This window comes from Aplosporella prunicola (assembly GCF_010093885.1).
Source record: "Aplosporella prunicola CBS 121167 unplaced genomic scaffold K452scaffold_17, whole genome shotgun sequence".
Classification (NCBI taxonomy): domain Eukaryota; kingdom Fungi; phylum Ascomycota; class Dothideomycetes; order Botryosphaeriales; family Aplosporellaceae; genus Aplosporella; species Aplosporella prunicola.
In genome coordinates this window covers 43,691-56,410 of record NW_022983545.1, presented here as the reverse complement: position 1 = coordinate 56,410, position 12,720 = coordinate 43,691, and the positions used below count along the sequence as shown (strand labels likewise).

The 12,720-nt window shown below is 56.3% G+C and overlaps 4 protein-coding genes across 4 annotated transcripts in view; 1 reads left to right on the top strand and 3 right to left on the bottom strand.

Annotated features, from left to right (window-relative positions):
* The window catches only part of K452DRAFT_335194 (uncharacterized protein), a gene marked incomplete at its 5' end in the record, with an annotated part of 2,548 nt that extends 568 nt beyond the window's left edge, over window positions 1–1,980 (bottom strand). The window contains 4 exons of the mRNA XM_033545219.1: window positions 7–1,024; window positions 1,333–1,795; window positions 1,842–1,843; window positions 1,891–1,980. Coding sequence (XP_033395837.1) covers window positions 7–1,024; window positions 1,333–1,795; window positions 1,842–1,843; window positions 1,891–1,980 — 1,573 coding nt within the window. The remainder of the gene's footprint in view (window positions 1–6; window positions 1,025–1,332; window positions 1,796–1,841; window positions 1,844–1,890) is intronic.
* Window positions 1,981–2,848: 868 nt separating this feature from the next.
* Window positions 2,849–4,133, bottom strand: K452DRAFT_252749 (uncharacterized protein). The gene is made up of 4 exons (XM_033538259.1): window positions 3,872–4,133; window positions 3,719–3,814; window positions 3,493–3,663; window positions 2,849–3,426 (listed from the first exon to the last, which is right to left on the bottom strand). The coding sequence occupies exons 1-4, from the start codon at window positions 3,971–3,973 to the stop codon at window positions 3,244–3,246; spliced, it is 552 nt and encodes a 183-aa protein (XP_033395836.1). The 5' UTR covers window positions 3,974–4,133; the 3' UTR covers window positions 2,849–3,243.
* Window positions 4,134–5,583: 1,450 nt separating this feature from the next.
* K452DRAFT_299521 (uncharacterized protein) lies at window positions 5,584–7,657 on the bottom strand (the record flags this gene model as incomplete). Its single annotated transcript, XM_033542233.1, has 2 exons — window positions 5,584–5,833; window positions 6,462–7,657. The coding sequence occupies 2 exons, from the start codon at window positions 7,655–7,657 to the stop codon at window positions 5,584–5,586; spliced, it is 1,446 nt and encodes a 481-aa protein (XP_033395835.1).
* Window positions 7,658–9,362: 1,705 nt separating this feature from the next.
* K452DRAFT_230673 (uncharacterized protein) lies at window positions 9,363–11,594 on the top strand (the record flags this gene model as incomplete). The annotated part of the gene is made up of 5 exons (XM_033537110.1): window positions 9,363–9,399; window positions 9,452–9,519; window positions 9,576–9,743; window positions 9,796–10,397; window positions 10,454–11,594. 5 exons carry the CDS (start codon window positions 9,363–9,365, stop codon window positions 11,592–11,594), a joined length of 2,016 nt encoding a protein of 671 aa, XP_033395834.1.
* Window positions 11,595–12,720: the final 1,126 nt, after the last annotated feature.

The following is a 12,720-nucleotide window of genomic DNA, read 5'->3' as shown; positions in this document are numbered from 1 at the left end:
CCACACCACCAGCACCCCCATCACCACCCCCATTACCCCACGGATCCCCAGCGACCGGGCTCGCGTCATCAGCGCTGCCAGCACCAGCACCACCACCCTGGCCGCGCCGCATAGCCTCCATGCCAGCAACCGACCCCACGCCCGCGACCGCGCCCTCACTAGCGCCCATGCCGCGCGCAGCGCCGCCCAGCGCGCCGGCGCCCGCCTCCGCGGCCCCGATCTCCCCTGCTCCGACCACCGCGCCGCCTGCGCCTACGGCCCCGCCTTCGGCGGCTGCCCCGCCCCCCATCCCTGGGATCCAGATCGGGATCGGCAGGCCCATGCCTCCGCCTACGGCGCTGGAGTGGCGGCTGAAGTAGTCGAAGTCGATGGTTACGGCTGTGGCGAGCATGAGGGCGCGCTCGTCGAGCGTCATTGCTGGGGCGGTGGCTAGGGCTGTCTGCTGCTGCTGCTGCTGCTGCTGTTGTTGTTGTGGTGGCTCTTGTTGTTGCAGATGCTCGACGGCCGACGCGTCCATGCGCAGCGCGTACACGCCCGTATCGGTAAAGATTTCGCGCGCGAAGCCGCCGAAGTTGCGGTTCACGGAGCCGAGGAGCGAGGCGTCGGAGCGGCGGAGCGAAAAGTCCCACGAGAGGAAGGGCTCGTCGACGTATGCGAACTGGACCATGGCGCGGTTGGCGTCGGTTGTCGTCTGGAGCGCTTTGCTGTTGCTGTTGTCGTTGTTGTTGGTGTTGGTGTTGGGGTTGGGGTTTTGCGTGGTGGTGGCGCTTTCTTCGATTGTGGACACGTCCCGCGATAGGAAGAGGTTGTATTTGCGCCGCAGGGGCGCCCATTGCTGCTGCGCTTCGCCGATGACGCGCATTTGCGAGTAGTGGAGGTGCGGGGCCGGGGGCTGGTTGACGAGCGCGGTGCCGCTGCTGTTGTTGGCCGTAGTGATGTCCTCCGCGGAGAGTTGCGGGTCAGTGGTTTGCGTGGGGTCGTATACGCGGATGCAGGAGTTGATGTAGCTGAATGGCCGGTGGAACTGGTTGTGGTGTTAGTCGTGAAGGGTCCTGGATAATTTGCTCATCCCTTGAAACTATTTGCCCACTCCTTGACTGGCTGTTGTTATACGCCTGCTATATCTACAGAGTACCTCTTCGTGGGCTACAGGTAGCTGTAGCACTACAATCGAGTACTGTGCAAGGGTATAATGGCGTGGCAGTCATAGGGTACAAAAGCAAGCCATATGTCCATACGTGTTTGGCATCGTGTGGGAGGGCAGGATAATCAAAGGCTGGGCAAGTTGGCTCCCTTGGAACTTCCATGGTTTATAGCTGTAGGATCACTTACTCTCAGTACTTCCCGTTCGTTCTTGTCAAACACATGCGTCTCAAAGCTCCTGTGGGTCTTGAACATTTGCCTCGCCATCGTGCCACCCAATCCAAGCTCTTTTTCCGCAAGGTAACCAATATGGTTGCCTTGCCCGTCCATGATGACATACTTGTTTGCTTGCTCGAAGCCGAGGAACACGTTCAGCATCTCTATCTGCCGCTGCACGACAATGGACGAGTTGTTCAAGATGGACATGGCCGGGTGGTCGGGCTTGATGATCCCATGCGGATCATCCGGAATATGGACGGGAGAGAGGAGGCTGTTGTCGGCGTTTTTGGCGCCCTCGCGGAGAGCGGCAGAAACGGCCTCGACCTTGGATTGGTACTGTTCCCCTTCTGGAGGCTGTCCCGCTGGCTGGTCGCTGCGTGCTTCCGAGGGCTTTCCCACTGGCTGGCTTCTGGGCGTTCTGGATCTACTTGTACTGGGTGCCACGCGTGGTAAAGGCGTTGGCCTCCTGTGCAACGAACCCCTGGGAGGACGCAGAGCGTAGGAGCGGATGACCGTAGGTTGCCAGACCTTGGTTGGGTTAGATCCAAGGATACGGAGACTTCCCAGGCTTGTTGATTGGCGAGGCAGGCCTCGGGATGCCATTCTTAACAGCGGCATTGTGGGAGCTCCACGCGCGGGTCACGCGTCGCTCTACTGTATTCGAAAGTCAGTTACCGGGACGTTCCGTGATGCGAAGAAAGACGAAGTTCAAGGAAGCTATTTTCATGGGGTCGAATAGAAAAGCAGTACGGAGCCAAGCGGGTATTCCTACAACCTCATTCTGGTGGGTTGGTGACCGATCATAGCAGTCCCTGGGTTGCACTCCCAAGAATTGTGATACTGGAAACGGTGACTATATTCAAATCGTCCAAAAAGGGGATCAAAGCAAAAGTCGATGTCTCATCTCAACCGCTTCTCCGAGCATGAAGGAGCGGTCCAAGCATCTTTCACAGGAAGTCGCTCGCCCCAGGGTTGCCGACGCAGCATGAAGAACGATGGCAAAGAAAGGCGCGCCTACCGAGTTTCTGCTTCTGGAAATTACTCAAGAGCGTCTGACGCTGGGTATATGTAGGGGATTGAGGCTGTTGTCGCCAATGTCCAAAGCAATAATGGAAGAAGGTGGTAGTGGGAGGCGTAGAGGTGTGGAGTTGACGACGACATGGATGCCTCCGGATGCCTGTCGCGGCTTTAACGGATTTAGTCTTGTCGGGAAAACACCGGCAGTCGAGGCCCTGTGGCACAGGATGGAAGCCAAGAGACTACACTCGGAGGAGGATATCATTATTCATCAGAGCGTGTCGTAGCTAATTATATCGCTCATGAAGGTATGCCTTTGACAGTAGTAAAGGCTCCTCTATTGTGTGCGGCAACATGACATCGAGCTGCTGACCAACGTCTCCAACCCAATTTGATGAGCCGCATCATTAGGCCAAATCGTCAGTATCGATACTACTCCCGATGCTTTTCTCATCTAGCTATTGTCGAAAACAAAGACTTAAGTGTTTGGTGTGAGGACCCCCTGCATCATGTCCACTAGCACTCCTAGGACACTGCGACTGGACATGTTCTACTCACTTATCGAAAGCTCTAACGCTCTTGCATGATGGCATCCTAATTATACACAGATGCCGCTTGCTCGTCTTTTGAAAATGTCGATTGGGGATATCCTCTACCAACGCCAGCCCAATGCGCACCCCTCGCGCAACCATAACGCCTAGCCCAACATGCCAAACCCCATCTTTCGCACCCAGCCTCTCCAGAGCGGAAAAGCACGCAAGCCAAACAGGCCCTCTATCTATGCATCTCGTCGTCGTTGTCCGCCGTCTATGCTATCGTACAGTGGTACTGGTATCGCACACTCCCGTTGACATATACCCCCGTTTAGATGACAGGGTTGCGCGTCTCATCCGGCGGCAGCTTCATGTAGTAGTCGATAGCGGCAGAGAAAGCGGCGAAGCCGGCGCAGCCCACAGCCGTGGCCTGGGGACCGGCCTTCATGGCCAGCGCACCGCCCGTGATGCAGCCGGCCGCGACGCCGTTGTAGAGGTCGTTCTTTGCGCGAAGCTGCACATGCCGTCAGCGACTCATCGTCCTCCTGCGTGAGTGGGGGTTTGGAGAAAGGCAACTTACGCCCTCAATCGCACACTCAGTCCCCGAGAACACCGCGCCAATAAGCCCAAAGTTCTTACCCGAGCTGTAACTCGCGCGGCCCATCTCCTTGAATCCCTGTCGCAGCTGCTGGCGCATCGGCAGCTTCGCGATCTCCTGGCCCTGCGGCGTGAGGGGCGTGTCGTAGCGCATCTGCGAGCGGCGGTCAGTCGGTATGTCATCGAGAGGGTAAGAGGGCGAGACGTACACTGGACATGAAGAGGCCGAACAGCGCACCCATACCTGCGCCTGCCACGCCCGACATGATCGTCTTGGCCACGCAGGACTCCATGCCTTTTTGCATCTGCGCCGCGCGTTAGCAAACCCGTCCTCCGCGCCCATGCACGCGGATCAGCCTCACCATCTTGACCATCGCCTGCTCCTGCTCGCTCATGCCCTGCGTATCATTGCTGCGCGCGCCGGGGAACGCACCGCCGCCTGGCATCATTCCGGGGAAAGACATGGTGGTGACGGAAGTGTTTGTTGTGCTTGCAGGGAAGACACGCGACGGAGGTTCGTAGGGATTCTGGAGCAGAGAGCGCGGGGGCGACTACTGCTGTGCGGATGGCGGGGGTGCGTGGGCCGTGGCGCTGGTGTTGCGGTGCTGGGGTTTTTTCTGGCTGATGCTGCAAAGCTGGAGAAGTTTTGGGCCGGACGCGACGATCGACCAGGGTCCACTTCCGATGGAATCGCCGAATCCCGCCGTCGTCCGTCGCCACCACCGCCGGCCGCCACCACCGCTGGTGCGACGGCTTCTGGCGGCCTGCCAATCATCGTTCTGGATGGTTTTCATGTAGATTTTGGGTCCATGGAGAGGGCCTTGTCCACTTGGTTGTTGAGAGTACCTCTACACCTATCGCTCGGTGCATCATGATGGTATCTGAAAACCGCATGAGATATATACTGATAGGTTGTGGATGATTTACCCGCTTTTTTAACTATTCTTCCTACCCCTTAACTACTTTTTTAGCTAGGATTCCTGTACCCCACCGAGTACTCCTTCGGTAGTTATAAATAACTTCGGCTTTTTACTCAGGTAATGCTACGTACTTATACTTGATGCTAGAGGATAGGGGGGGGCGAGTTATTATATATACTAAAAATAAATCGATACAAGGGCACGAAAACACCTATAACTATATAAGAGTTCTAATATACAAAGTATAAAGATATCTTAAGAGGGGTTGAAATCGAGGGTATCCCTCTCCCCTCTAGATATTTTACCTACCCTACGCGATAGCATCTATAGAATTATATAATATATTCTACTCTTTAAAATTTTAGGCCTATATACCTTTATAAGTACCTTTATACTCTTCGAATATTTTATTTTTATACCTTTATAGATACTCTAGTAATCGGATAATACCCTCGTAGTATACTCTAGTACTCGTATATTTTTACTTTTATATAATTACATAGCGTCTACTAGCTATAGTGTAATAGTTTACTATAACTACCTAAAAAGTATTCTGTAGGTATTGTAGATTTTACTTAAATATTTCTATTTCGGCCCTAGCTATCCCTCAACTATATATTAAGATGTAACTTTATAGACAGCTACGTATAGAGCTGGAGATATATACTTCGTACCTATTTATTCTACGTATGCTAAAATCAGATTACATTCCCATATAGTATAAAGAAAGCTATATCATGGAGCTTAATATAGAGCTGAATGTTTCTACAATGCACGCTGAATGCGGATAGAGACAGAGATAAAACTAGACTCCCCCTTTGCGAGAGAACAAATAAACATAAGTACACCGAAGCGAAAAAGCTATATATACATATACAAACGTCTCTTCTTGAATGTAAGTCTGACGCGTCCTTCCCGGCCGGGTGAAGGGAAGTAGCAAGTGAAGCCGGCCGGGTCATTGGCCGTCCGTAAATTTCAGGCGTCGCCGCGCTGAGTTCAAATATATCCATAAAAATCGTGTATGGCGTCTGAAAAGCTCGTCGATGCAACCGAAAGTCAAAGGAATCAAAAAAGAAGGATGTCGCATCGAGGAAAAGTAACGAATGTGGTGGAACTCGGTCGGCTTAGGGATAGCACATCTCGTACGCCAATAGTCACTCGGCCTTGCTGTCTTTGACCGGCTTGTACGCGATGTAGTCTTCCATGGCCTCGGCTTCAGCACACCAGCCCTCGGTCGGTGACGTGATGCTCTTCTCCCACTCGCTCATCAAACTTGAGGCTGCACGGCCCAGACTGCTTGGTGACAGCGTTTTGAGGGCGGGCCACGAGACCATTGAGCCCGTTGACACGCGCTTGCTCTTCTTTTGCATGCTGCTGAAGTCCAGAGGAGCAATACCGGCCGAACTATAGATAGATTTACGTTAGTTTTGGGTAACAAACAAAGAACGTGTAGAGTAAGAAGGCCGCAAGTTCAAGCATAGGTGCAGTTGTGCCGGCATCGCAATGTCGCCACCAATATTTTGTGCTCTCCGTCTTTCTCCCGGTAACTTAAAAGCTCCGGATGATTCGCCAACCCTTTTCGACTATTTTGCCTACCTCAAGTGATATCGCACTCATAGATATGTAACTTACCTTTTCACCCTTACACCTTTGCGACCTTGTACCCTTGTAAAGTACTAAAGGGTACGAATCGAAGCTGTCGATATCTACCGAAGGAGTACTTGGTAGACAAAGCAGACTTGCACTTCGTACCCTTGTAGGGTGGCAAAGGGTAGGGTAGAAGTCCATCCATATCTACCGCGGGAATGCTCGGTAGGTACAGCAAGACTTGCGAATCATATGCTTGTAAAGCACCAAAAGATTGAGTTGAGGTCTTACCGTAACTACCGAAGAAGCACTCGGTAGGTACAGCAGACTGACATCGCCAGGCGGTCAAAGGGAAGCGAGATAGTCAAAAAGGGTGGCAAATCATCCGGAGCCAACTTGAACTCGACATACCTGAACGTCTTGTTCTCCTACTGCTGGTACGTACCTGGTACTCGTCCGTGGGCTGCTGCGCTCAGAGCAAGGCGGAGAAGTGCGTCCTTCCGAAAGCGAAATGGAGTTGTTGGCGCTCGAATGGCCGGATTTGTACGCTTCGGTGGGCGTGTTGTCCCAGTCGTCCCAGTTGTCCTCGAGGCTCTGGCTTGATCGGTTTCGTGGCGTCTTGGCATGCTTCGACTTGACGACAGCGGGTTGTGGCGGCGTGGGCTCTTCGACGCCGTTATCCCTCCAAAACGAGGCCTCGATATCGATGAGCGCGGAACCGTCTCCGGAAGGCTGCGTCGTTCTCGGCCTACGCGCATGCCCCAGGCTCTTCGAGCGGCCAAGGCTCGTGGAGCTGCTGGAACCAATGTTCGCTCCGCTAGGTTGGAGTTGCTGTCCGCTCCCGGTGCGTCCATGCGCGCCGTTGACACCCTCATCTCCGACGGTGGCTTGGCGCAAATCTTCAATGAACGTCCACAAGCCGTCTTTGAAATCCGTAGCCATCTGTTTCCCGGTGCGCAGAAGGGCGTCGCGCATTTCCTGCTCGGTGGCGTCGCTCGGAGTGTCCGGGATGGTTGACGAGCGCGTCAAGCCTTGCGCGTCGTCCGTATTGGAATTTGAGAGATCCTTGGCCGGCGAAAGCAGAGAGAGAGCGCGGGTGTGCCTGGATCCGCTGAAGACCTTTCGGCTCGACTGCCTCTGTCCATGCAAAATCGCCTTCCTCCTCTCCATCTCCTTGTGCATCCAATTGGTCTCTCCATCAGCAGCATCGTCGTTGACGCCAAGGTTGGAGAAACTGGTCGTGAGTGGCGGAAGCGGCGTGAATCCGTGCAAGTCTTTCCGTTTCTGGGAAGTATCATGGCCGACCCATTGCCGCTTCAATTCTTTCAGCCGCTCCTCGGCTTTGGATAGCTCCTCTTTGAGTTCCAAGACGCGCCTCTCCTGGGCTGCCAGCGCCGTAAGGAAGTTGCCATCGTTGGAGACCGGAGAAGCGACAGACGAAGCATTGTCCGGGATATGGGCCGGGCTGCCGATCCAGGAAGCGGGACGGGAACGCGGAGTTGAAGGAATGCTGCCGGCAGCGGGTTGGATGGGGAAGTTCAGCGACAGACGTTTGTTCTGCCGACTGGCGACGTCAGCGTGCGACATGGAACGAGCGTGGGCCGGCATCGACGGCGTATTCGAGGGCGAGGTCGAGGACATGGAGCTAGTTTTGGAATGAAGGTGTCGACTGGGTAATGAGGGCGGCGGCATGGCTCGTGACTTCAGGGGCGGCGTTTCAAGGTCGCGGGAAGGCTGGACGAAAGCAGCGGGAGGATGACGCGCGGCCGGGGCGCGCTGAGAGCTGTCCGTGAGCATTATTTCGGCAGGCAATCAAGAAGGAAAGAAAAGAACGTTAATCATGTCATGCTTGGATGCAGTTGTCAGGAGCAGAGGATGGTTTCAGCTTGATCACAGCATCTAGACCTGGATCCATGGCCGAGGTGACGGGACGGACAGCCGGGGCCGCAGCAACCTTTTTCCGACGGGAGGAGCTGGAGGCGCAGCGACGGGGGTTTGGCGGGAGTTCGCATGCCCCCCGTCGTCGCCGCCCTTGCTGGGAGAGACGGGAGGACGGGGGGAGGGGCGGAGAAATGAGGACGCAGGGCGACGACGACGGACATGAGGAAACGGCCAGGGATAGATGCAATGCTCGACGGTTGCTCGCGGTAACCGCACAGATCGACGGGCGCCTAATCGCGAGCGTCAGGGCCGCGGAGAGTTCGGGTCGCGTATCAGACCCCGCAAAGAGGCTGATGGGATCATCCTCATGTCCGCAAAACGCCCTGTGTGATTGGTCCCTCGTCCTAGTCCTCGCTAGACCGGAGCCCGCAGCTGAAACGGGGCCCATTTGCTTCAAATAGGGACTGCATGGGGGTCGTTTTGACCCTCTGCAGCACGCCGCAAGGGGTCGTTTTAGCCGTCTACTGCGATACCGAGCAGGCCGCTGGACCGCTGGACCGCTGTAGCGTCGATCAGTGCATACAGACGCCTCCATTCTTGCAGGGTCGATGATGATTGATGATCAAAGTCCGAACTCCAGTCCGAACTCCAGGCGCGCCAGCAACGACGACGACGAAAACCAGTCCTGCCCAATCCCTCTCAACACTGCCACGATCCTCCCATGACCACGCGGAGAATCCTGCTTCATGACGTTATGGATCATGTGGTGTCGAAAGAGCATTGAGAGCCCCACCGTCTTCTAGAAGTTTTTCTCACGACTGCCCAACCGCGCCGGTGCATTGCAGCATGCGCCTCGTAGGGCGCCCGGGCTAATTTTAAAATTTGCCGTCGCCGCCCAGTTTGCTAGGCTGGCAGTCAGGGAGACCTTGGGAGAAGGAGGGAGCTTGGCTGCAAAGAGCAAAGGGAAGGCGTTGCGCCATCTGACGTGGCAGACCAATTGGACCAAGCTGCGTCGGGCTCGCGTCACGAACAGGCGGCTCCGGCGCGTCGTCTGTGGCCGCGCAGTGCTGCTTTTCTGCGGTGCGGCGACGGCTACTGCTGCTGAAGCGCGCGCGATCTGCAGGGCTGGCGGCTAGAGGGCTGGAGCAGCGACGAGGATTTGGGCAGCGCGCGGGTCGCCTCAGGCCGGGGGAGGGCGTCGCAGTCGGATGGACCGCGTTCGCTCCGCGCGTTTGGGCGGGGGATCATCTCGGCGGTTCTGCTCGGTCGCTTCGGCAACTATCCACCATCACACGCTTGCTCACCGCCCACAAGCCCTACATACACCCGGCCATTCCCACTTCCAGCAATTCCCGGCCCAAGCATTCATATTGTACTTCTGCTTCCATCCCGAGGGGCGCTTCCCACCTGTCCCCGCTTTCAGTCCTTGGCTGCGCCACTTTTCCGCTCAAATCATTCCGGCGCAATGGCTGATAACTATCAGGTGCTCGAGGAGCTTGGCAGTACGTCTCCCCCATAGCTCTCACCTATTCGTGGCTGACCTTTTTTGCACAGGTGGAAGCTTCGGTGTCGTCTACAAGGCAATTGAAAAGTCCACCGGCGAGATCGTCGCCATCAAACACGTACGTCCCCCGCCGCGCGACCCTGACGCCAGCTCGCTTACCCTCTCTCTCTTCAGATCGACCTCGAAGGCAGCGACGATGATATCCGGGAAATCCAGCAGGAGATCGCCCTGCTGAGCACATGCGCCAGTCCCTTCGTCACCCAGTACAAGGCCAGCTTTGTGCGCGGTGTCAAGCTATGGATTGTTATGGAATACCTGGGCGGAGGCTCCTGCTTGGACTTGGTGCGTGTCAAAGCGCGTCATACCTCCGGAACTCATACTGATTGTTGCGCAGCTCAAGCCTGGTCCCTTCGGTGAGGCGCACGTTGCCATCATCTGCCGTGAGCTGCTGCTCGGCCTCGACTACCTCCACCAGACCGGCAAGATCCACCGTGACATCAAGGCCGCCAACATCCTTCTCTCGCAAACCGGAAAGGTCAAGATCGCGGATTTCGGTGTCGCTGCACAGTTGACCAACATCAAGTCGCAACGCATGACGTTTGTCGGAACGCCGTACTGGATGGCGCCGGAGGTCATTCAAGAGATGGGATACGACTTCAAAGCCGACATCTGGTCCTTGGGAATCACTGCCATCGAGATGGCCAAGGGCGAGCCACCGCACGCTGAGACTCACCCCATGAAGATCCTTTTCCACATCCCCAAGGCACCGGCCCCGCGCCTCGAGGGCAGCGAGTACAGCAAGGAGTACAAGGACTTTGTCGCCCAGTGCCTGGTCAAGGACCCTGACAGGAGGCCTACCGCCAAGGAGCTTCTTAGGCACAAGTTCATCCAGCGCGCAGGCAGGATCGAGGGCCTGCGTGAGCTCATTGAGCGGAGGCAGATGTTCGACGCCCGCCAGAGGAAGATCCACCACCCCAAGTACTATGCCGAGACAATGTACGTCTATCACCCCCTGCACATGAGCTTTGAACAATTCACTGACCCACTTTCAGGCAAGACATCTCCCCGCTCAACGAGGACGATGACGACTGGGTGTTCGACACCGTTAAGCCCGTGCAGAAGCCGCAAACGAAGAAGAGGGCGCCGCGTGTGACATCGAGCGACTTCCCCGATGACATCGCGCATAGGCTCAACTTCAATCGTAGCGTCAGTGGTACCCAAAGGCCACCCTCCCGCCGTTCTTCTGCCGCAACTGCCATCCGGGTCTCATGCGACAACACATCCGGCACTGCCCGTCGTGTAAGCAACGCTAGGGAGCCCCTCGGAGTCGACATGTCCTTCGGCAACAGCAACTCGACGGTACGCCAGTTCCGTCGCATGTCCATCTCTGGCCAAAACTCGACCGTGGAATCCCGTTCTGGTACTACGAAGCGTCCTGGCAGCAGCGGCTCCGTCTCTTCCAGCGCTACACTGCTTCCGGAGTCTCAGAACGAGAACACGCCGCCTCTCCCCACTGGAACCATGGCTACCGTCTCACGCCTCACCAAGGAGTCTCTCCTCGGACGCCGTGCTTACGTCAAGGCCGTCGACGCTGCCTTCCACGAGACCTTTGCCTCCACGGCCTCTCAGCAGAAGCGCGAGGCTCTCGCCCAAGTGGCGCACGCGTGGTCCGCCCTCGACCGGCTCGACCCCGAGGGCGAGTTCCTGCTCCTCCGCACGCTCGTTGAGAAGCTCAACGGCGACCCGAAGCTCGCCTCAGCTCTCGGCATGGCGCCCGCCGGCATGCCGCACACGCCTCTCACCAGCGCCAGCTGCAGCCCCAACAGGCAGCCCGCTCTACCCACCCGTCCTCAGACGCCCAGCACCATGAAGCACAGCCACGACAGTGCATGCTATGCCGATGACTCGTCGTCGGCGCCCAACACACCGACGAAGCAGCGCCTCATGCTCACGCGGGACAACTCGCACGTCAAGTCGCACCGCCGGCGGCAGTCAACCGCCACCGCGGTTGGCAGCGACGGTAGCGACGACGGCATCTCCAGTGTCAAGGCGCGCCGGGGCTCCGGCTCTGTCATTGACGAGAAGAAGCTGCCGGGCTACGTCAAGCCGGGCATGGAGCATGCGGGCGTGCTGGCCGACGTCCTGTATGGACGATGGATGGAGGGTCTGATGTCCAGGTGGCCTAAGACTTAAGCGCAGCGCGCTAAGCCTGGCCTCCAGGAGCGTGTTGACTTTTGTTGTATTCGCTGATGTCTATGATGACTTGTGGATTTGCGATCGATTTGATACCACGGCAAAGCCCAGTTCAGCCCAGTTTGTCATTGTTATTGGATTTAGCCTTGCTTTTCGTTCGTTCGTTTTTCTTCTTGTTTGCCCCCTTCTTTTTCAAGTCTTCTTCTTCTTTCTCTGTACAAATGGCGGTTTCCCAGGCGGTGATGCAGGGCCGGATTGAAGGAAGAAGGCAAGGAGGAAGTTAGGGTAACGAGGCAGATTCCACGGGTGCGTGCAACCAGCGCCCTGGAGTCTTAGGGTTGGCTTTTCTTATGATATTTCCTATTATTTCTTCCTCTTCCTGCTCGTCCTATCTCTCGTACATCCATCTCTCAGCGGGTCGCGGTTTCGTTGTTTGGGGCACATGGCGTCTTTTCGAGCGAGTTTCCATTCCCTCTATATCTCTCATGCTCACGCTCATCACGCTCATCATACTCATGTCGACGCTTCATGCTCATACTCACGCTCAAACTCTTGCATTGGTGGCGCTATATATACAATACGTTTTTTCTAGACTTCTTTTACTACACTCGATATCCCTTACTACCACCACAACGACTTTTTCGGCACAAGCGCAGCGACGCCGCAACAAACCACCAAGACCTACCTACCTAGCATCTCTCGGATGCCGGATCGGGTCGGCTCGGGCCGGCCTCGGTCCGGCCGTCTGACCCTGGTCTTCCTGCCAACTGCGGGCCCCGGTCTCCCCGGCTGAGGCGGTGCGGTGCGGTGCGGCTCGCGGCGGCAGAGCCAGTGGAATTTTTTTTTATACTTTCTCTCCTACCGTATCTCAGGGCTATCTCCTTATCGGCGCGGGCGTCTGTGTGTATCGATAGTGGCGTCGCCTGGAGAGGGGACGTGGGAGGATGGGTGGGTCTGGCGCACTCGTATGTAGGAGGTATGGAGTTTTGGGCGGCATTGTCTCGTATCCAGTCTTTTTCTTTTTCTTTTTTTGGCGAGGACTCAGGTTGAGGATGAGTTGGGTGCTCTAGGACGCCAGATGCTGGGGTCTGCGTCGGTGTGTGTGTGTGGTCGATGCCTCCCTTAC

What these genes read in the sequence shown, in the direction of transcription:
- K452DRAFT_252749 (XM_033538259.1), bottom strand. Translation starts at nt 3,973, where the DNA reads ATGTCTTTCCCCGGAATGATGCCAGGCGGCGGTGCGTTCCCCGGCGCG. An exon ending in AGCAGGCGATGGTCAAGATG is followed by an intron (nt 3,815 to 3,871) that starts GTGAGGCTGATC and finishes CGCGCGGCGCAG; the next exon opens with ATGCAAAAAGGCATGGAGTC. An exon ending in TCGGCCTCTTCATGTCCAGT is followed by an intron (nt 3,664 to 3,718) that starts GTACGTCTCGCC and finishes CGCCGCTCGCAG; the next exon opens with ATGCGCTACGACACGCCCCT.